The 21840-nt window shown below is 37.3% G+C and overlaps 1 protein-coding gene across 4 annotated transcripts in view; it reads right to left on the bottom strand.

Moving 5' to 3' along the window:
- The window catches only part of CACNA2D1 (calcium voltage-gated channel auxiliary subunit alpha2delta 1), a 3475830-nt gene that overhangs the window by 462700 nt on the left and 2991290 nt on the right, over positions 1–21840 (bottom strand). For all 4 annotated transcript variants that reach the window (XM_044088264.1, XM_044088265.1, XM_044088266.1 and 1 more), the window contains 3 exons: positions 20589–20660; positions 13532–13603; positions 2510–2571 (listed from right to left, as the gene is read on the bottom strand). In XM_044088264.1, the coding sequence (XP_043944199.1) occupies positions 2510–2571; positions 13532–13603; positions 20589–20660 (206 nt within the window). The remainder of the gene's footprint in view (positions 1–2509; positions 2572–13531; positions 13604–20588; positions 20661–21840) is intronic.

Genomic DNA, 21840 nt, shown 5'->3' with positions numbered 1-21840 from the left:
TCACAAAAGGTTTCTCATCCAGAAAAAAAAAGAGGTCATTGTTCCCCTCTACTCATCACTCATTAGACCCATTATAGAGTACAACGCCCCTTTTGGTATGTACCACACAAGACATCTACAACAACTGGAAAGGCCGCAAAAGTACCTCTCAAAGAGGATTACCAGCCTCCAACAGATGCCATATGCAGACTGTATCAAAAAACTCCAGCTTTACTCTGTCACATATCACCTACTCAGAGGTGATTTCTGCCTAACATAGAAAGCTATGTCAAACCCAGAGCTGTTGGACATGCTCCACTTAAAGAAATCCCAATCCGTCTGAGCTACATGCTCTAGGGATCTAAACCTTGTCACCACAATAAACAGAACATGCCGGAGGGATAGATTCCTGTCCCAGAGACTTCCCATACTCTGGAATAAACTACCTATCTATATCAAACAAAGCTCCTCATTAGCACTCTTCAAGAAAAATCTTGATGACTGGATGGGAAATAGGAAATTCTTCCCAGGGATCACTTCTGTGGCTCTGCTCGACAGTGGCACAGGAAAATAATTTTCTTGGGTGGCAAAAGCCAGGGTACCTTTTTGGCTGGGCTTGTATAGGCCCCAGGGCTGATAGCCTAGTACCTACCTATGAACCTATGAACCTATGGAATGAATAGCCGGCCTCATCACCAGGAAAAGTTTGCACCATAACAAGAGACATAAGTGAGGAATCTTCAGGCAGTGATTATTTGCCAATTACTATACTCTGAGCCATGACTAGCAGCATATGAAATTCATTTATTTATTCATCAGTGACGTGAATTCAAGGCAGGGTCCTAATGGAATCAGACTCTTCCCTCCTATTCAGTAGGTACAAGATCCGAATATGATATTGATTGGGGTGACAGCCCATTGCAGGACACACATATCCCCTCGCACATGATATACACACCTACAGTCAAATTGAAGGAATGTTAATTTACCTACGCAATGACTTTAATGGGCAGAAGAAAACCACAGCACCCAACAAAAACCCATATAGACGCAGTAGGCTGTATAGGCTATAACCCCTTGCACATGAGATATATGGCTACAGTCAAATTGAAGGAATGTTAATTTACCGACGCAATCACTTTAGTGGGCAGGAGGAAACCACAGCACCCAACAAAAAAACACACAGACGTAGGAAGGCTATATGGGCTCTTCACAACTGAGAATTTAAGTGGAGAATGATGCAGCAACGTTAACTAGTACACCAGTGAAAGGTCAATATTTGGTGAAACATCAAAATATTAAAGTCGGAAGCAATACTTATTTTATGAACTTTAATTATCCCCTGACTTATGAATGGGGAATATTCCATTCAAGGTATGTAAAAAAAAAAAGCAAATTAATTGGAAACATTACATGGTGAAACAAAATATACCTTAAGTTTACGGCTGTGCTGACTGGAATGCTTTAATACTCTGATAGGAATGTTTAACTGAGAAAACAATGAATTCAGAATTTTAAATAATAGAAAAATAGACTTTACAACGTTATGTGTATCAAATGTAGATCTCATTTCTTACTAACGTTAGTGCACTTACACTGCCCATGAATGTCTCAGAATCAGATTTATTTTACTATCAGGCAGCAAGTCTTGTTTCTGCATACATTCACTACAGAACAGCACAGTCATAAGGAAACAGTGTAATAGCTTAGACAAAATAATGCTCACTCCTTTTATCTGGAAGCAGATATAAGAATTTCCTCAGGCTCTACATCATTCCTGATAAAATGACTTTCAGCTTGCATATGTATTAAAAATATTTTTATAGCATACAACGTTAGAGAAAAAGCAAAAAATTGTTTGGGATTTTGTATCTTAAACCTTCTGATCAGGTAAGACAGTCGTACATGAATCAGAGACAATATGGCAGTACTAGATTTTGGCATTTTATATCATTGCTGTAGCACAATACTGGCGATACCCACCATGTATTCTAACCTTAATATATGAAATGTGTACCATTTAGAGTAATAAGCACCATATAAATTATATAGCTAACAGTGCAGTAATACACTATGAATAAAAGCACCTTGTTTAACTGACATACAATTATTTGAACCTAAAGCATTTAAAACTTTGGAAGAATATTAGTCAAAACAGCAACACTCCCAAGGATGCAAAGCTCAATTTTTCATAGGGAGGAAAAGCTTCACTGCCCAGAGAAGAGGGAGAAAGTAAGGAGAACAATGCAGTCCCTTCTCACATTTCTTCTCAGCGCAACTGCCACTGTAGGGCAGTAGGATTCTTTTAGGCTCCCCTTTTTCATCTATAGCACCTGTGTAGAAATGATCAGTCATACTCAGACTGTTTTAAGCGTAGGAAAAAAGTGGTTATGGACTTGAGGAATTATACTTAGCATTAACATAGGTTCTACAAATGGTTGGAATTTAGAATAAAAGCCTTCACAAGGTGCTATATTTATTGTTTGATAAGTAAATGAAGACCATGAAAATAAATTTAATTTATCATTACCTATAATCTGTTTTACTGACTGGTGCCCAGGTGTATGTCCTGTTTCCTCTGTCAATGTATCTCTGTAAAGCAAAACAGTAAATGTTAAAGACACCCTAATTGTCAGATAGATATGAGTACAGTGCTTCTATGTTCAGATACATGCACACACAAGAGCGCGCGCACACACACACGCACGCACTTACACACACACACACACACACACACACACACACACACACACACACACACACACATACACACACACATATATATGCGCACATATACCACCATAACTGATGCAAAAGAAAAACAAATAGCCACCTGTTAGAGGAGTGCATTGAGTCAAATACAAAGAAGAACACCAATACCAGCACTCCAGTGACAATCCCAACAATGTTTTATTAATTAGCAGTTTATTAGCATGAACTGACAGGTTTCACTGCTTCAGAAACCTTCTTCTGTGTAAAAAGAAAACACATGAATTTACAGAAATAAACAGTCACCTGACTTTCATTAAATAGTTCTTAAAGAGGAAAGAATACATAATAGGGCTCCAAAATATACAAAAAATCAGTCAACATTATAGAATATTAGATATATAATAAAAACACACCATTCGTGTTCATTCAATCCAGTAAGAAAGGAATCTCTAGCTAACATAATCCATAAATATTTCTAATTAAACAGCAGATCACTTAAAATTGTTTTGAGCTACAACCACCAGGAATATCTCTGTTAATTCCCACAGAATGCATCTGTCAGTCTTATGTGTAAGTTATGTTTGTAAAGTACACTGTGTCTCCTCTTGTACTTTAAGTCACTCAAATGTAACGCTACGCATTCTTTAGTTATTGTTGATGTTTATCCTGTGTATAATGAGCTCCACATCCATTCCACCAAATATACCATTAATAGGTGATGCTCGGACTTCACATTTCAGAACATCTAAGTGATATTACACGTGAAAGGGGAAAAAAAAAACTTTATGCAAACATAGAAAGAACCACCAGAGGGCAGCCTTTACATTTACAGGCATTGAGAAGTTCATAGAGAAAGGGGTTAGCCCTGCACTGATTCAGAACCTACTAATACAGTAAGAAAGCTTTGTGGGAGAGTTTGTTTTATCCACGTTTTAATGAATATTTGTAAGAAGAGCCTCAATACTGGCTAATACCATGTATTTAATGTTTACATTCTGCATTATACATTTTGTCATAGTTGCTGTTCATATGCAAAGGAAAAAGTTAAATATGTGCTAATACCTTACACACACCTATAAAGCTGTTTCAATTTTTATTTTTTATATCTTTGTTAAAAGTTGATGTCACTTTAAATGTGTTCTGGAATGATCATAGAGGAGTGTTTTTTAACCATTTATTTTACTTTTTGCACTCAGTAGTAGATTGTCACTAGTATGTATGCGTGTATGATCGCCACAAACAGTAACTAACGCTGATAGTATCTACTGCTACTGATTTGTTTTTACTCTTTTTATTAACCTTAGACTTGCAACTGTACTCCTAGTTATTACTGCCACTTTATACTTGTTCATTGCAGTAGGGTTAGTTATAGCGGGTTTTAATTTTAAAATTGCTATGCATAATTAAATGTTACTGCACTGTTCCACTGTTGTTATATGTCTACATATTCCTCACCTGTAAGTGGTGTTTTGCCTCACACTTTCCCTCTGAGCTACTTCATTTTTGTCATTTATTCTGTGTAATTCTATAACCCTTCCTTTCTTCTTCTAACCTTCTTTCCCTTTCTTCCCTTTTCCTAGGACATCGGACCTGCCTAACCTTTTCCCAGGACATCAGACCTGCTTAACCTATTCCTAGGACATTGGACCTGCCTAACCTATTCCTAGGACATCGGACCTGCCTTACTTTCAGTTGTAATTACAAGCTCCTGTATTGGTCTGCAAACCCAGCCAGAATCAGTGTCCCATCAACATGGCTATCATTACACTGTAGCATATTCCTGCTAAATATACTACATTGTTAGGCCTCTTGCACACCACCAACCAATCTCCTGCATTATTTTTTCATTCTGCTCCCTCTTCTCCACCTAGCCTGTTGTCTGCCTTTCTAAATAAATCACACTTAATTTCTAATTTTTGCCCACCAGAACTGGTTTCATCCTATGATCCTTCTGATTGTATCCTCAAGTTAGTTGACTTTGCTAAGTTTTTTGCATCATAGTAACTCTGCTTTTACCTGCAAATTCTTGTTGATTCTCTGATTGTTTTTTGCTGTCTTCCTCCTGCAAACGCTTTGCTTCTGATCGTTCCATTCACCCTCGCTCTGCTCAGGGTCTCTCCACTCCCCTACCCTGCTCCAATATTCCACCTGCCCCCACTATGCCTACATTTAACCCTAACTAGCCACTCCCACCAATTACCTTCTCACCAATCATACACCACTACAGCCTTAACAAGCCCCACTACCTTCTTAAATTCTCAACAGCTCTTCTTCCATCCTGCCATACACTGCAATTCCCTAGACCTGTACTCCACTTAACCTAGCTCTCATTGCATCTCTGTTTTTCCATTCCTTCTTGAATTCCTGCTACTGTCTCTATATCCATTCTCTCTTATATATATATATATATATATATATATATATATATATACATATGTATATCCTACATTCCTACATCTACTCACTTTCTCTCACTCTCTCCCTCCCCGTATCTCTATACTATCATCTCACTCTATTTCTATAAATTCTCATCACTTCTAATGTTTCTGTCAGTCTCATTCACTTCCTGTCTGCCTGCTGATTTTATATCCTGCTCATTCTACCTCATCACCTTGATGTTCTCTATCTCACAACACCTTACTCCTTCATTACCATGGCTACCTGTCCATCATTTCTCACTTAAAAATTGTATACTTTCACATTATTACCTTAACCCTCCTCATGATCATCAGTCACCTAACAACTTATCAAAATTACCAGCACAGCTTCAACACCTTCTACACCATACCATCCATCAGCCCAAACTCTCCACATAAACTATAGCATTGCCTTTAACATCTACAACACAACCTACATATGTTACTTTCCATACAATGTATCCCACCACACTCAAAATCACCTTCACTTCATAAACTTAGCACACTTCTAACCAAGATCAGTAAACATATGTTATGGCCCACTTCACTTCTAAAACTTAAGTGGAGACTTACACCCTAACCCTGGCCCCAGGCTTACTCATCAACACCTAGTTCCTCCTACCTCCCTCTCAAACTCTGCTATGCATGACTGTCCTAAAGCCTCTAACCTTCTACTGTTCAATATGAATTTAAGAATTATATTTAATAAAGTCCATGATCTTCACACATCCTTTCCCTATACTCCCCAGATATCACTCACAGAAACCTGGCTAAAACCTGATATAAAGAACAACGATATTCTACCTGCAGGCAATAACATACATCAATGTGACAGAAAAAAAACAGACGTGGTGGTGAGCTAGCCATAATGTGTAAGCAAAACTTACAACTAGAACTTATACAACTAAACATCCCTGACTTCAGTAATCCTGAAATACTATTTATCAAGCTAAAAATCAATAACAATAAAAAACATAACTATAATTGCCATCTATATTCCTCCAGACAGTAACACTAATGCAAGTGAGGAAATTCTTCACTGGATTTCAGTTACCTTCTCACAAGAAACCATCATAATAGGTAACTTCAACACCAACTGGTACTCCTACAACTCTGATAATCCCACAAATTTCATCAGTCTTCATGGTTTTTCACAATTATTCCAACCCACAGCAAGAACTGACAAAGCCACCAATAAACAATCTATCTTAGATTTGATCCTTCCCAACAAACCTCCCTCAGCCTTTCAGTCAGGATGCCTCCCTCATACTCTTCATAATCATCTGCCCCCTATCTACTTATTCAGAGTTCATATTAATCCACCCAAACAAACCTTTTTCCATCAAACTCGCAGCAAAAAGAACTTCAATAACAACACTTTTATCACTCTATTGCAACTCTGTGATTGGTCTCCACTTTAAGCTCTCCCTCTCAATGCTGACGTTCAATACTTCAGTTCCACCTTTCTAGATATTCTAAACAAGCTAGCACCTGCTAAAGCTACGAGAATAAAATCTAACTATGGTCATTGGTTAATTAAGATACAAGACATCTTCTCAAACAATGAGCAAAGCCTGGGCTACCTGGCATTCCACCAAAAACAAAAAAATCTAGACCTATACAAACAACTTTGCAACAAAGCCAAGTCTCCACTCAAACTTGACAAGAAATTAGTACTTCATATTCCAACAAAAGAATAACAATAATCCCAAGAAATTCTGGACTGCTATTAATAAACTCCTTACACTGCTACACAATTCAACACTCTTTTACAACTTCCATTCATTCACTTTCTAGGCTCAACCTTACAACTACTCCATGTATCCCAAATACTTGCACTGAAACCAGCAATTCCTTTTCTATTAACCACATTCCAGCAGACACTATAAAAAAAACTATTCTCCAAACTCAAACCTACTACCCTGGCTGCAGACAACCACCCTACAGAATGTCTAAAAATTGCAGTCAGTGCTATCACCTATCCTGTCCGTATTCTGATCAATTGCTTTATCTCAGAACACTACATTCCCTCCAGCTGTAAAATTTCTTATATCATCCCTCTGCACAAAGGTGATAACTCTACCGACTTCTCTACTTATAAACCCATTCTATCTTACCACCCCTTTCCAAAATATTAGAAAAATGTCTACCACCAATTTTCAAAATACCTATTATCTAGTAATCTTCTGTTTAACACCTTCAAATCACTGCTCAAATCACAGTACCACAACTGCCCTTCTCAGTTTCACTAATACCATAAACCAGCATAGAAATGATGGCAAGCTAGTTTCCCCTATCTTTCTAAATCTTTCCAAAGCTTTTGACACTGTTTCCCCTCAGAAACTTCTGGATGAATTATCCTTCCTTAACCCCCAATCCTGTCTAACTTGGTTCCATAGTTATCTACCTGGTCGGCAGCAAGCTGCCAAATGACAGCATGAACTCTCATACCTACAGCCTATTAACAAGGGAGTTCCACAAGGCTCAAGTCTAGTCCTCTCCAGTTCATCATCTTTACAAATACACTCCGTACATCCACTCCAGTAGCCTCTGTCATTCAGTACACAGATGAGTCTACTCTCATCTGTGCTGCTCCTTCCCAAAATGATCGTATCACTATTATTCAGCAATCGTTCCTGTCTGTTGAAGCATAGTTATCAGACCCACAACTGATTCTGAACCTCTCTAAAACTTTAAAAGTTCTAAAACTAAGCTAATGCTATTATACTACAACCTTTCACAAGCCCCCCCCCCCTTTATCTTTTTTTAATTTGTTCCTCAAACAACATCATAATAACAGCTGTAACTCAAACTAAATTATTAGGCACTGTAATAGACAATAATTGACTTTTGACATCCATCTGTCCCAGTCCATCAAGAAGACTCATATGACACTTGGCTCATTATATAGAATCAAACCTTTCCTGACTAACAACTCAAGATAGGCTATAGCTAGAACTCATCTTACACTAACACTTGTACTCTTCCGTCCTCCAACAGATCCTTATAACAAGTCTCCAAATCCAAGAACAAAGCTGGGAACTCTCTTTTCTCCAGCTATGTCTCTAAATTATGGAATTCTAGCCCCCTAGAGCATATTAACTACTAATGACCCAATACACTTTAAAAACAACTAAGAGTTTTCCTCAGGAGCAGTTGGCTCTGCCCACGTACTGGAGCTGGCTAACATCTAAATACCTCTATTTAGCATTCTAGTTCCTCTATATCCAGCCCACTTACTTACTCATTTCTTCTTGTCCTCCTCTCTAGCTAAATGTCACCTTTATATTCTCATGCACTTACATTACATCTTATCCCTGCCCTGTTTATCTCCATTTCTTCTTCCTACCTAGTATTTCTTCTCTACCTTATCTCTCCCCCGATCTTCATCCTTCTTTCTCCACATTTCCTGTCTATTCACCTCCCCCCTTCTAGCCTGTACCCCCCCCCCCTTTCCTGGCTGCTTTCAAGTCTTTCACCTCCTCTCTCTACTTTTTCTATTCGACTTCTCTTCCTCTATACTGTACGTAACTTTCTCTTTGCTCTTTTATCCTTGTGTATTTACTTATCCTACCTAAATCGACTTAATCTCCGTAACAATGTGATCTCATTGGATTTAATTCTTCACTGTCCTTAGTGATGTACCTATGATGCTTATAATTCTCATGATGTTTATAATATGTTTCCTCTTATGATGTAAAGAGTTCTTATGGTCTTCATATTTTTTTGTTTCTTCTTCCGTAAACCATATAACATTGTCTGTGGAGCTTTTCTTCCCAGGGCTCTGCTGAAAATGGGCTTTTCATCCAGTCAGACTATCCTGGCTAACAAAAATTTAAATAAAAAATAAATAAAATATACCAGGATGTTAAAGCTATGTGTAGATCGTGTAGAAGAAAGTTGAAGACAGGAAAAAAAATCATGTTAATAGTAGTTTTCACTATTTTTGTTTATGCTTTGAAGTATTGGAATACGTTAAAGAAACGTCTGCTTTACCAGTGAATATTGGATGATGTTGGTTACTTTTGGTTTTGATTTGATATTTAGGCTGGAGGCATTGATACTGTAATCCAATGGGATACATGAATTATGGTATGGTATAAAATAGTAATTGAATTCGATATAAATATATATATATATATATATATACATATATATATATATATATATATATATATATATATATATATATATATACACACACACACACGCACACACACATACATAGATGATAAAAAGACATTAAACAGGGAATTAACTGGTGGTAAAAGACTGGCCAAAGCAGAGTATGAGAAAAGGAAGGATAAAAGAGAGTCATGGAGGTTTTAATTTTCGCTTGGGAGAAAAAAGAAAAAAAAAATATTCAAATCAATGAATGTATTTTAACTTCTACCTTATGTAAATGACAACATGCTGATGAGATTAGTAAGTGAGTAGTAAAGAAAAGAACAACATTAACAGTGGTCCACAGACCTCATGCTGACAACTTGAGGATATACAGTGGAAAGAACTATGACTGGAACACTGGTGGAAATGTTTGGGCAGCAGGCGGGATGCAGAATGGGGAAAGCATTTGTACATTACTTAATTATCCAGGAGTGAAGATAAGTCTAATTCAAATAGCTTGCAAAGCTGCTAAAAAATTCCTAACATAGAGGTTCCAGATAACAAAGCACTGAGATATCATTCTTATTACAGAATAAGTATATGTCTCCATTTCTGCTGTACTATATGCTGTATATAGCTTTAATTATGCAAATGTGCAGTTGCAAGTCATGTGGTACACTTTCTAATAGCATTCTGAATAAGTTACTCATGGAGGTTAGTAATCAGTCTAAAGTGTCTACATTGTTTATGGGGAATTCTGAAGAATGGGCAAATGCCATTCTGGAGATGCACCCTTCACCCCCACTTCAAACAGGGCAAAATACCTGGAAAGGGGTGAACTTCAGGGTACCCATCCAATTATCAAGGCTAGTCTTGAAGGAGGCTAGTGGTGTCATATCATGCAGTGGCAATCTGTTACAATGATGGGACACCATTGGGTAATGAATACACCAGTCCAATATGTTTTATTTTTATGCTGGTGAAAGTTCAAATCCTTGTTTCAGGTGCCTGTGCAACTGTCTGTTCTGTGAAGGTATGAGATTATTGGCATCCAGTAGGGTGGAGTTTTCGGTGATGCCAGGACTACACCTGCACACAGGAATCTATAACAGATTATAGGCAGGTATAGGACTTCTAGTCTGACTTGGTAGCCAAGATTTGTTAGGCCAAGCTTCTTTTTTTTGTGCAAAAACATTTGAAACTATTCTAGATGCATGATTTATATGGCTAGGAATATGCCAGAAGGGGGACTGTATTCAATAATAGGTCTAATTAGATCAGAATACAGACAATAATATCCTTTAACCTTGATGGCATACCTCTGAAAATCAATTGTGCTAGATGCATAGCATAGATGAGGGTTTTCTTTTTACTTCCTCAAAGAAAACTAACAGACATGACATGCACAAGTATGATTAGTACTTCAATGGTAATGTTCTTTATTTATTTATTTATTTACTTCCAGTTTAATGACCGGGTAGGTCCACTGGGCTCAAAGAGCCCGTTTTCAGTGGAGGCCCGTGGAGAATAGCTCCAATAATACATAGTACAAGTTCCATAATATGATGTGCAATACATAGTGGAAACAGAAACAAACTAAGCACATTTTACATACAAAATAGCAAAACCTAACAAAAGTTAAGCAGCAGCTTGGAGAAGGATGTAAAGCATATTTACATGTTTAGTGGTTGACAACAGTAGTACACGGTTAAATTAATATAGAGGTTTAAATCATCTGAGAATGATATAGAAGTAACATTAGCATGGATGAGTTCTTTATGCATGAATATTAGCACGAGTTAAATTAATATAGAGGTTTAAATCCTCTGAGAGTGGTATAGAGGTAGCATTAGTATGAAGGCAGTACATAGGGTTAATCAATAGTGTGTAGGGAAGAACAAACTTTGTGTGTTATAAAGTATTTATGTATTAAGCAGGTTAAGTAGGTGGAGTGCGATTGCATTTCCATTTTTGGGAGAGGTAAGAATGCAGCTGGATTTTGAAGTGTTCAGAGTTCTCAGAAATTCTTAGAGATGGAGGGAGAGAATTCCATTTTTTGGCGACGGAAAAGGATAGGAGAAGCTGACCAGTGGGACGGTTTGGTTTATAAACAGAGATTAGATTTTGGTGGGTAGATCTTACAGTTCTGTTTGGGGTGCATAATGTTAAGATGTTTGTTAGTGCTGGGCATATAGTTGGTTTGAAAATAAGCTTGTGAGTGGTGATGAGTTGGAGGTAGTCAAGGTAGTCTGGGAGATCTTGCCATTGAGATGGGACAAACCTTATGTTGCAGTATCCAATGATGGCCCATGATAAAAAGTTAGGAGTTAGAGGATCCATACATTAGTGGTAAATCAGACAAATAAAGTCCGATAAACACTCTTTGCTATCTAATGGACAAGTGCAGGAAACTGTACTTACAGTGAAAATGCTCTTAAAGATCAATAGGAAGCACTATGAAGCTTGTCGTATCATAGTCTGGGACGTAGGAATTATCTTCTGGAGGGACTCAGATGTACTCAAGCTGAGCTGGTGATAGTCATAAGTATGAAAAGCAAACTTCTTGCATCAGCTACAATTTTGATGAATAAAAATCAATACATGGTAAAGGAAATGCTGGAAAAATCATCAGAGACAGGATTGATGCAACATTAGAAAATAAAGAATAAAAGCTTTACAGACTAGAGAGAGAGATAGAGAATATAAAACAAAACAGAAAAAAAAAAAGCCATGCAAAGATTTGTATCCTGGTGCTAGAATACATGATGATAATGAAGATGATAAAACAGCTGAATCAGAATCTTATGTAATTCATGTGGAAAATGGAAACTCTTCTGGAAGGATTACATTTATTTCTACAAGACAAATACATTAACTTTAATTCCTGTTACACGGAAGTATACTGTTAAGAACTGTGACACTCAAGAGATGCAGATATAGGCTTCTATAGGCTTTAAGGAAATGAAAGGTTACAGAGCTACACGAACTATCCCAAAAGGAAGATCAGATGTCCTATTAAATACTCTACATTTGGAAGATCACATAAGATACCAAGCAAATATAAATACAATTCAAGAGCTGAACAATGCATTTCTTAAGATGTCTTTTAAATGTGGACTAAAAGAGCTTGTTTGACATAAACACCCATAATATATTTAGTATAAAGGTAGTCTTTATAAAGATCATTATGAAGTAATACATACTGGGTCTATATTATATAATATACCCTATATGATCGAAGTTTTAAAACTTCAAACATATAAAAAAAAATAAATAAAAACAAAAACAAGACCCCCTGCACACCACACCCCATGCTACTTAAATATACCAACTCTGAGATTGCACTGCAATGAAGTAAAGGGAAATATTCCCTACAGAGATCTCACTTCACTGTAGTGCGATCTCGGAGTTGGTATATTTAAGTAGCAGGGGGTGTGGGGAGGTGAAGGAGGTCTTGTCCCCATGCTCAGAACATTTAGGTAGGTTTTCTTTGTTTTTATTTATTTATTTTTTTATATGTTTAAAGTTTTAAAACTTCGCTCATATAGTGTTGATTATATGAGTGTCAAAGTTTTAAAACTTTGAGCATATAATATAGACCCTACATACTATCTCATAAAATATATAAGAAATAGATAATATTTTATTACTACAAAAATGCTAGATGCAATATATGGGGTGTATATCTTTAAGTACACTAATGTCTAATTGAAAGACTTTACTTCTCTGCATCGAACAATGTGACAAGCAATCTGAACAAACATGTAATGGGGTATAGCAGTGCACCCACAGAGTTTCTATTGTTTATTGACTATTCTGGCAAACACTGATATTACACCACCTCTGAGCTACGGTGATGCTACATTATAACAGGGAATTATATTTTAACTAAAGTTAATTGTACACATTGGCTGCACTCTGCCTTCAGCATTGTAATATCATTGATATGTGCAATACATATCAGTATAGTGCCTGTGACAACAGTGCCTGTGAAAAAGGACTAATGATTTTAATGGGTTTCTAGATTCACTAGCAAACTGCAGGATGCCTTCAATGGCTTCAATCCAGACATTAAAAAAAAAAACATTACTAACAACTCCAAATGTATGACAGTCTCGCTAGGTAGCAAATAAAACCAGCCATAATTCATGTTTAAATTACAGAAATACCAAAGTCTTAGTGAAATGAATGAGCATGGCATAATACCATCTATGGAAAGCTTATCATGTGATTACAGTTTTCAATGATTGGAATTATAGTAGCACAAAATGTTTTTTATTGAATTATTTATTAACTTATTCGTTCATATTTTTTACCTCATCTTGGGACTTAACTAGTGTCTGAAATGATTCGTCCCCACTTTCTCCATCAATCATTTTTTGACGTATCTAGGAAGAAAACAAGCCAGTGAAATAATGCTGCATTAACATTCTGACAATTTGCCTAGTTAAACAACTTATTAATAAGATCATACCATGTTTATTATATGAACAAGCATTTGGTTGCAGGCACACAACAACAAACAACACTTTTCAGTTATATGCACCCATGCACATGGCCTAAAGGTAAAAAACAGTATGCATTGGGTATATCCAATGTTACATCATTAGAAAATTAATATCAGTATTTGCAACAGGCTAGCTTGTTATACACAGCATTAGTTTTCCATACATTATTGTGCAAAACAGCTGTTCAGCAACTGATATGGCCCCATCTGTTCACTATCAAGTATCACATAATGACGAGACATTTGTACAATTTATATTAAGAAATGGTCTAATTACATTCGATAGAGTCCCACTAATAATCAAAAGCCAGTAATCAAGACTTGAAGTGCTACAGAACATCTTGTAGTACACTTTTGAAAGAAAAATGTGGCACATTCTAAAACATTACTGGTATACCAGGATCTTTCACTCAGAATTAATAGTTGTTACAACCTCAGAAGCTTGCCCCTTCCATCTTAAAAATTATTTCAAGTTCTTTCTACTCCACTTTGCCTCAGAATACACTATTAGGTAAAATAATCCCCAAACTGTGCTTTTTACAAATGTATATTATGTGTAGAGATTTATTGATGCCTGATACAGTTGTCCAAAATTTCCAGTAGTTCTTAATGATAAGCATAAACCTTACCTACATAATGTGGAAAGGTCTGGGTTGTATATCTCTCCACACTTTGCGTGATGAGCGCCCTTTTGCATGTTTTTTTTTTTTATCTCATGGAGTCCACTGTTTAGCATATTCTTATTTTAAAGCCAGTCGGCAAACAAATAATCCTATTTTCAGTTTATTAAATAATTTTTTAACGTGTTTGTATTATATACCGTACCGCTTTGTAAAGTATAAAATAGTTCAAGTGACAGAAAATATGACTGCCTTTCTTACAAATATTTTTTGGCATGAAATGTTTTCACAAAGGGTATATTTCATGTTTTCTGTGCTGACATACAACATGTCCAAATCCCCTTTCCACTGGAATGGCATCTGATCAGGTTGCTCATATATTTTATGTGCACTGCTTTAATGGGTTACTATTAGTATGTGCTGAAAGTGCAAGAACATGGATAATAAAGGCTGTGGATCAAGTAGTAAGCACATGATTTGGAAATGAGACACAAAGGTGCTGCTTCACCAAAATCAGTTCCAGCAAAGTACAAACACTACCCCAGTTATTGTTGTCCATGTTTAGGAAAAAGCTCAAGACCCCTGGCACTTCAGATTTTATCACTGATTTGCCTCTTAAACATTTCCAGAATGAAAATAAAAATGGTTAAGTTAAAAATGGTTAAGTTAAAATGGTTAAGTTAAAAATGGTTAAGTTAAAACTGGTTAAGTTAAAAATGGTTAAGTGAGCTGTGTTGATTTGTCCCTACCAACTGCAATCTTACCATATCAGATGACTAAAAAAGAAGATTTTTTTCTGATGGGTTGAAGCTTGCTCTAATGCTCTCCTTCAACCACCATTTGGCAAAAACATGGAAGATGAATATCGTAGAAATGACTGCATTAGGACTTTTTTAAAACAGTGATAACTATTGTTTCTGAGCATTTTAAAAGCATTTAGTTAATTGTGTGGCAAAAATCATCATTTCTCTGTGTGCTGGCTTTTTCTAGTTCTCTTTGTCTCCAGATCACCTTGCAAAAGAGTGAATTAGTCAGGAACTTAGACGTTTGTTGCTTAATCTGCACTTGACAGCCACTTTTGCTGTGTTTTTACATTAAGAAATTCCAGAATCATCCATCTTTTGACAGAAGGTGTTTATCTGGTCTGTCTGAGTTGCAAAGCACTCCAGGAAGTTCAAAGTGTGATTGTTTATTGGCTACAGGGCATATGAGTCAGTTTTCAAGCTTGTTTTTCTCTGCTATAAATCAAGCAAATTTACAAAGAGTTGCCTACCATACAAGGGTGGTTAACAGTGCCCTGTATAGTAGCAAATGCCTAGACAGTAAAATTTCCCTATAAAGTAAGGATTAGGTCTGAAATCTGTTACAAAGTGTAGCATTGCAGAGAAGTAAGCTTAGAGTGGCTAGCTCATGCATCAGATAGCACTACCATGTCATAGCACTATACAACATCCTCAAGTTAACCTTGGAAATTAGTTTGGTATAGGCTAGCACAATCATATCCTACCACTATATAACATCTTACCCTTAACTTCATAAACTACCCTAGGGGACCCCTGTTAAAACCCAATCCCTAATCCTAAACAGCACACCCTACAACAAGACTAGACAACATGGATGTGCAATTTTCTAATGTCTCTGTGGCCAGCTTGATAGATATGGTCTCCCTAAGGCAATAAAACAATCATCTCATGTTTTCAGACAACCAGTTCATTATTAAAGAAAAAAACAACGTATGTGAGAGATGTAAATACACAACTTCCTTGGAGGCAAAAACCTCACATGCACATGAGGTTATTAAAATACCCACACTCATCCCACATACACACACACACACACACACACACACACACACACACACACACACACACACACACACACACACACACACACACACACACACACACTGTCTTATGCTGAGGTGCTTAAAAGAAACCTTACGTATTATAAAAAAACCTTCAAAGCTTTTTAATGGCAACACTGCTCTTCAGCAATCACTATAAAACACATCAAAGAAACATCAAACATATCACATAAGCTTATAAACAATGGCCTACCAAGACCAAAGCTCATAAGGCAAGCAGATAATTTACATAATACTCTTGTCATCAGGAGCTCCATTGTGTGACACACAGATGCCCCACTCACCAGGTTAGACAAGCAGAAGAAAATGGTTATTTACCTGTCTGGAGCCAGGATCTACAATATCATATGCCCACTCAAGTTACTGCACCCCAGGTACCAATATGATTCTATCATAATCCATATGAGTGCAAACAACCTGAGATATACCTTACTGGACTATATGAAAAAGAGGCATAATAAATCTTTCAGTACATGTGTTACAGACAGGCATGAGCATTGCATTGAGCAGCACACTACCTTTAATATGGATCATGCCACAATACAAACATAAAATAATTGATTTTAATAGTTTGCTTAGTTTCTAGTGTCACTTCAAGGGGATACAATATCTGTCAACATGGGAAGACATGATCAACAGACCACGTTGCCTTGCCAAGGTTGGGCTGTACCTGTCCCCCATAAGCTTTTGGATATTGGCTAAAGCTTTATACACTCCCTTAGAGTCTTTTTAAACAATGTTGAAAAGACAAAACTACTAACATTGTGAAAAAGTCTCCAAGTAACCTTGAGGTGTTATTGCTCAATGTTAGGATCCTAAACAAAAAACTCCACACCCTTCAAGCCTTCCTCACTCTGGGGAATATATACATCTGTACCATGACTGAGACATGGTTTAAAGTCATAGAAAGTACTCCAGCAGTGCAAGGTTACAGTGACTTTCACATATTTATACCAATAACAGCACAGACTGGGACCGTGGGTGGAGGTGTCTCATTCTATGTTAGCAACAAATATACCTACAGGTTGGATAAAAAGGATGATACCATGGAGCTCATGAATGTGCAAGCCACCATAGATAAGGTCCCTCCCCATGTCATAGCTAGCTTCAAGTTACCATATATGCCCCTAGAATCAAAAGACTCTTATCTAAATCTACTAGAGACACTCACTATCGAACCATAAACTCTTTTCATGGATGACTTTAACTACCCCATCTAGAGACTGGTAAACTTACACTGCCTCAAACTCCCAGGCATAGTGTTTCCTGGACTTTATTAACACAAACATCCTGGAGCACATAGTGCATGTCCCAACTAGAGCATCAAACATACTGGATACGGTACTCACCAACATGGGAGAGCACTGACTCCCCACCCGTGTCACATCCTTACAAGTGAGGTAAGATCACAATGCTCTCACTTTTGACCAACCTGGAAAACCCAGCTAAACCAGTAACAATTAGAAACTATTCTAAGGCAAACTATGTCCTATTAAACAACAGCTTGTCAGAATTTAAGGAACCCCCTAAACATGAGACGACAGCTACCCATGCAGAATTATTCACACAGTCCCTATACAGATATGTGAATGGATTCATACAGGCTGTCATACATTTCAGAAGTAAACCCAAAACAAACACTATACACAAACCCCACTGATGGAATCCTCACCTGTACAGGCTACATAAGAAAAGGAAAAAAAACTCACTGCCAAAATCAGGAGCAGCAACTCCCTTAAAGACAAGTGCTCTCTTATACAACTAAAGAATAAATTAAGAGGTCTAATTAAGTCCAACAAGGCCATCTATGAGGGCAGGATAGTCTTGCAGGCTAAAGACAATCACAAGGCCTTCTTCCTCTGTGTCCAGAGCCTTAGGCCTGGGCACAGCAGTGGGCTAAATTGGTGGTGAATGGTATCATTTTTGCTGATTACAGGTATCACCTTTACTGATCACAGTGACACAAATTTACAGGCTGATAAATTCAGCTTAAAGTTATCCCCCAATCCCTCCCATCTCCTTTAGGTGAAATTTCCTCCAACATACTTCCCCCAACTATTACAGGGTCCAGGTGCTGGCAGTACTCACTAAAACCAAGAACAGTGCCTTTATGGATCCCATCCCCACTTGCCACCTGAACAGGCTAAAACATGACCTATCAGTACCACCTGAGGCATTCTCCAACTACAGTCTCAAAACAGGCTACATTTCAAATGAATGGGAAGACCACAACAATCATTCCCCTCCACAAGTTTGAACCATCAACCGACCCAAGGAACCACAGATCCACTGATATAACAAGCCTAATATGCAAAAACATGGAACAAATTATCTTAGAAATGACAAAACAGGGTATTGGCAACCTACAGACACTGGATTCATCCCAATTTAGCTTTGTTCATTGATGGTCATGCTTGCTTACACTGGTAGACTTCTTTGACAGGGTCACCAAGGTAATAGATAAGTGTAAAACAGTGCTCACTACATATTTTTTCCTGGCTAAGGCATTTAATACAATACCCCAATCAGGTATTGTTGACAGGCTCTCTAAGCTAGACATAAATCCTTACATACCTCATAGGAATGCCAGCTGGTTCACAGACAGGACCCAAGAAGTCAGGATCTGTGAGTACACCTCCACCAAGAGTCTGGTCAACAGCAGAGTATCCCAAGATTCCATGCTGGGTGCATTCCTGTTTGGCATTTACTTCTCAGAAATCAAAGCTAATGTTCAAGCCCTCTGGCTCATAAAGTTTGCAGATGACTGCAAAATTAGAGCTATTATTGATTCTCCCAAAGACACCAACATCTTACATGATGATCTAACAATGACAAATGACTGGTGCCAAATCCATGGTCTAAAATTCAGTGCCAAAAAATGCATTATAATGCCCTTTCAGAAAGTCAACACAAGATAAATACTCCAGCAATAAAGCACCTCTAAGAGTCAAATCAGTAGTAAAGGATCTGGAAACATATGTAGACAGCGATCTGGCCTTTGACTAACCTATAGCTAAGATAGTAAGAAAAGCATTCTATGTTGCACAACATTTAGGTAAGAGTATAGTATCCAGGTCCAAAGAAGTTATAGCACCACTCTACTCAGTCCATATAAAACCTTTCATTGAGTACAATGACCCCTTAGACATGTATCTAACCAACCACTTGCAACAGCTGGAACATCCCCAAAGGTTTCTAACCAAGGGAATTCATGGTGTGAATACCCTGTCCTACACTGTTCACCTAAAGTGTCTTTCTCTGTATTCAGACTCCTACAGGATGCTGAGTGGGGATCTTCGGCTGGCATACACGGCTTCCTCAGATTCAGTCCTGATGGATCTGCTGCACACCAAAAACACTATATCCAGGGATCTGAACTTTGCAAAAACAGAATATGCTGGAGAGACAGATATCTGTAAGCACCAAAGGAACTCCTCCCCTTGTCTACATGAGAAAATGTGTTTTATTCAAAAACAGTTGAACACTTTCATCCCTCAGTAACAAATGTACTTTATCAAAACTGTTAAAAACATTCTCAATCCACACAATATCATTAAGAGTTTTATCACTTAAAATTTTTGCGCATGCCAGTTTTACTTGCTGATTGGTTTTAAAGTGAGATTGAGAATGTTTACTACGAGAAAAGCATTACATTCCTGAAAATGCAGTGCACTGATATGCCTCTTTGCTCGTTTAAATACCATACATTAGAATGGATGTCTAACCAGAAGTCCCAGAAACAGCTTTGTTTTCTAGACCTAGAATTCCACAAAATCACTATTAATTCTAAATGGTTGCGTTGGAGCTCCTGTTCTATGGGGAACAAGAATCATATACTAACAGAAACAATTTCTTTTACAACTGACTAGGTACAGAGGTGGATGAGGTGGAAGGAATAGGATCATAGACAGCCACTGTAAAGGTGGTGTGGTGTAGAGTATTAAAACCAAAGAGCACATTTACCAAGAAATGGGTATCCAGGATGATGTCACTGAACTTCTTCTTGATTACGGACAATCACTGCTGTACCATCCTGGTCAAGCACATACCTAAGCATGTTGTCTTGTCAAAACATTCATATTCCCAAAAGTTATAGTGAAAAATGTGGAAGCCATAGACAGCCTCTCTACTAATTCTTGAAACAATGCTACAGCATTGTAGGTTTAATTACTACCTGAACTAAACTGAACACACACACACACACACACACACACACGCACGCACGCACGCACGCACACACACACACACACACACACACACACACACACACACACACTCACACTCACACAAATGGTTCTTGTCATTTAAAAGAATCACAGAACTCATTGATGAAATACAAACAATTAACAACTATGTTCACACGTCTCTAAAGTTGACCTTACCTTTACTTTCATTTCATTTTCAAGTTCTGCATCCAAGAAATCCAATGTGACTGGCTCCTGTGATTTGGGATTCTAAAGCACAGAAATGAAAGCAATCAGTAAGTTGATAAACTCATACAGGTTACAGGCAAATCTTAAAGATCTGTCTAATTGAATGACAGATGGAATTAAGCTGGTTCGCCCACCTGTATGGCCTGAGATAGAATCATTATATGTCGATCATACACGTAATATAACAATATTTCTTCTAGACTAAAATGTGGTCTTCAGAAGCAGACCTACATGCTCTAGAAAGACCATTTTGTTTAACATTCCATTGCTGTGGTTTTTTTTCTTTGCCTCTAACTATTCACCAACTTTACTTTGCATCTCATAGAATAGATGTAGTCTGGGGGGGGGGGGGATTCAGAACTTGCAAGCACCATAGTGTAGTGCCAATTAACATAAGATAGTAATTAACTTGTTTCCAAGATTTAAGTAACGGGGCAATATATACTACAGTTGCAGTGCAAAAATATGTACTCAGATGCATATACTGACTCTTCATGTGAAGTTAGAAAATAATTACAAACCCTAGTTTGTGTTAATTAGTGCAATACTATGGCACTAACTGCATCCACTTGATGTAGTTCTCTCAAACACTATACAACCAATTCTTGAGTGACTTATGGAAATTTATATGTACTCAGATGCATATACTGACTCTTCATGTGAAGTTAGAAAATAATTACAAACCCTAGTTTGTGTTAATTAGTGCAATACTATGGCACTAACTGCATCCACTTGATGTAGTTCTCTCAAACACTATACAACCAATTCTTGAGTGACTTATGGAAATTACAGTTAATCATTAAAAATATTCAGTAAATAAACATATTGCAGTTCTTTCATGCTCTTATATTTGTTTAGTTCATGTTTACCACGTAGGTGAAGCCCTCCACACCCCTCTCTGTTATATATACCAGCTCCACAGTAGCATGACAGTGGAGTAAAAGACAAAATTCTCCAAAAAGCATATTTGTGCTCACACAATACAGCACCCAGTGGTGAAATTCACTATAACATTAAATCTTCACACAAAAGCTCCCCAAAAGACTGAGCACTGACAATTGATCCATAAGTCTTTAGCCCAAAAGTAATGTTGTACCTTGAAAAAGTTTTCTGCCAGACATTGACTTTTTTCACTAGTATGTTTTATGACACCGTCTCTAGGTATACAAGCAAACAAACGAAAATAACTGCAGCAAACTGT

The sequence above is a fragment of the Protopterus annectens genome, chromosome 11.part0 (assembly GCF_019279795.1).
Source record: "Protopterus annectens isolate FY-2018-M chromosome 11.part0, PAN1.0, whole genome shotgun sequence".
Taxonomy (NCBI): domain Eukaryota; kingdom Metazoa; phylum Chordata; order Ceratodontiformes; family Protopteridae; genus Protopterus; species Protopterus annectens.
This window is presented reverse-complemented; position numbering and strand designations above follow the sequence as displayed.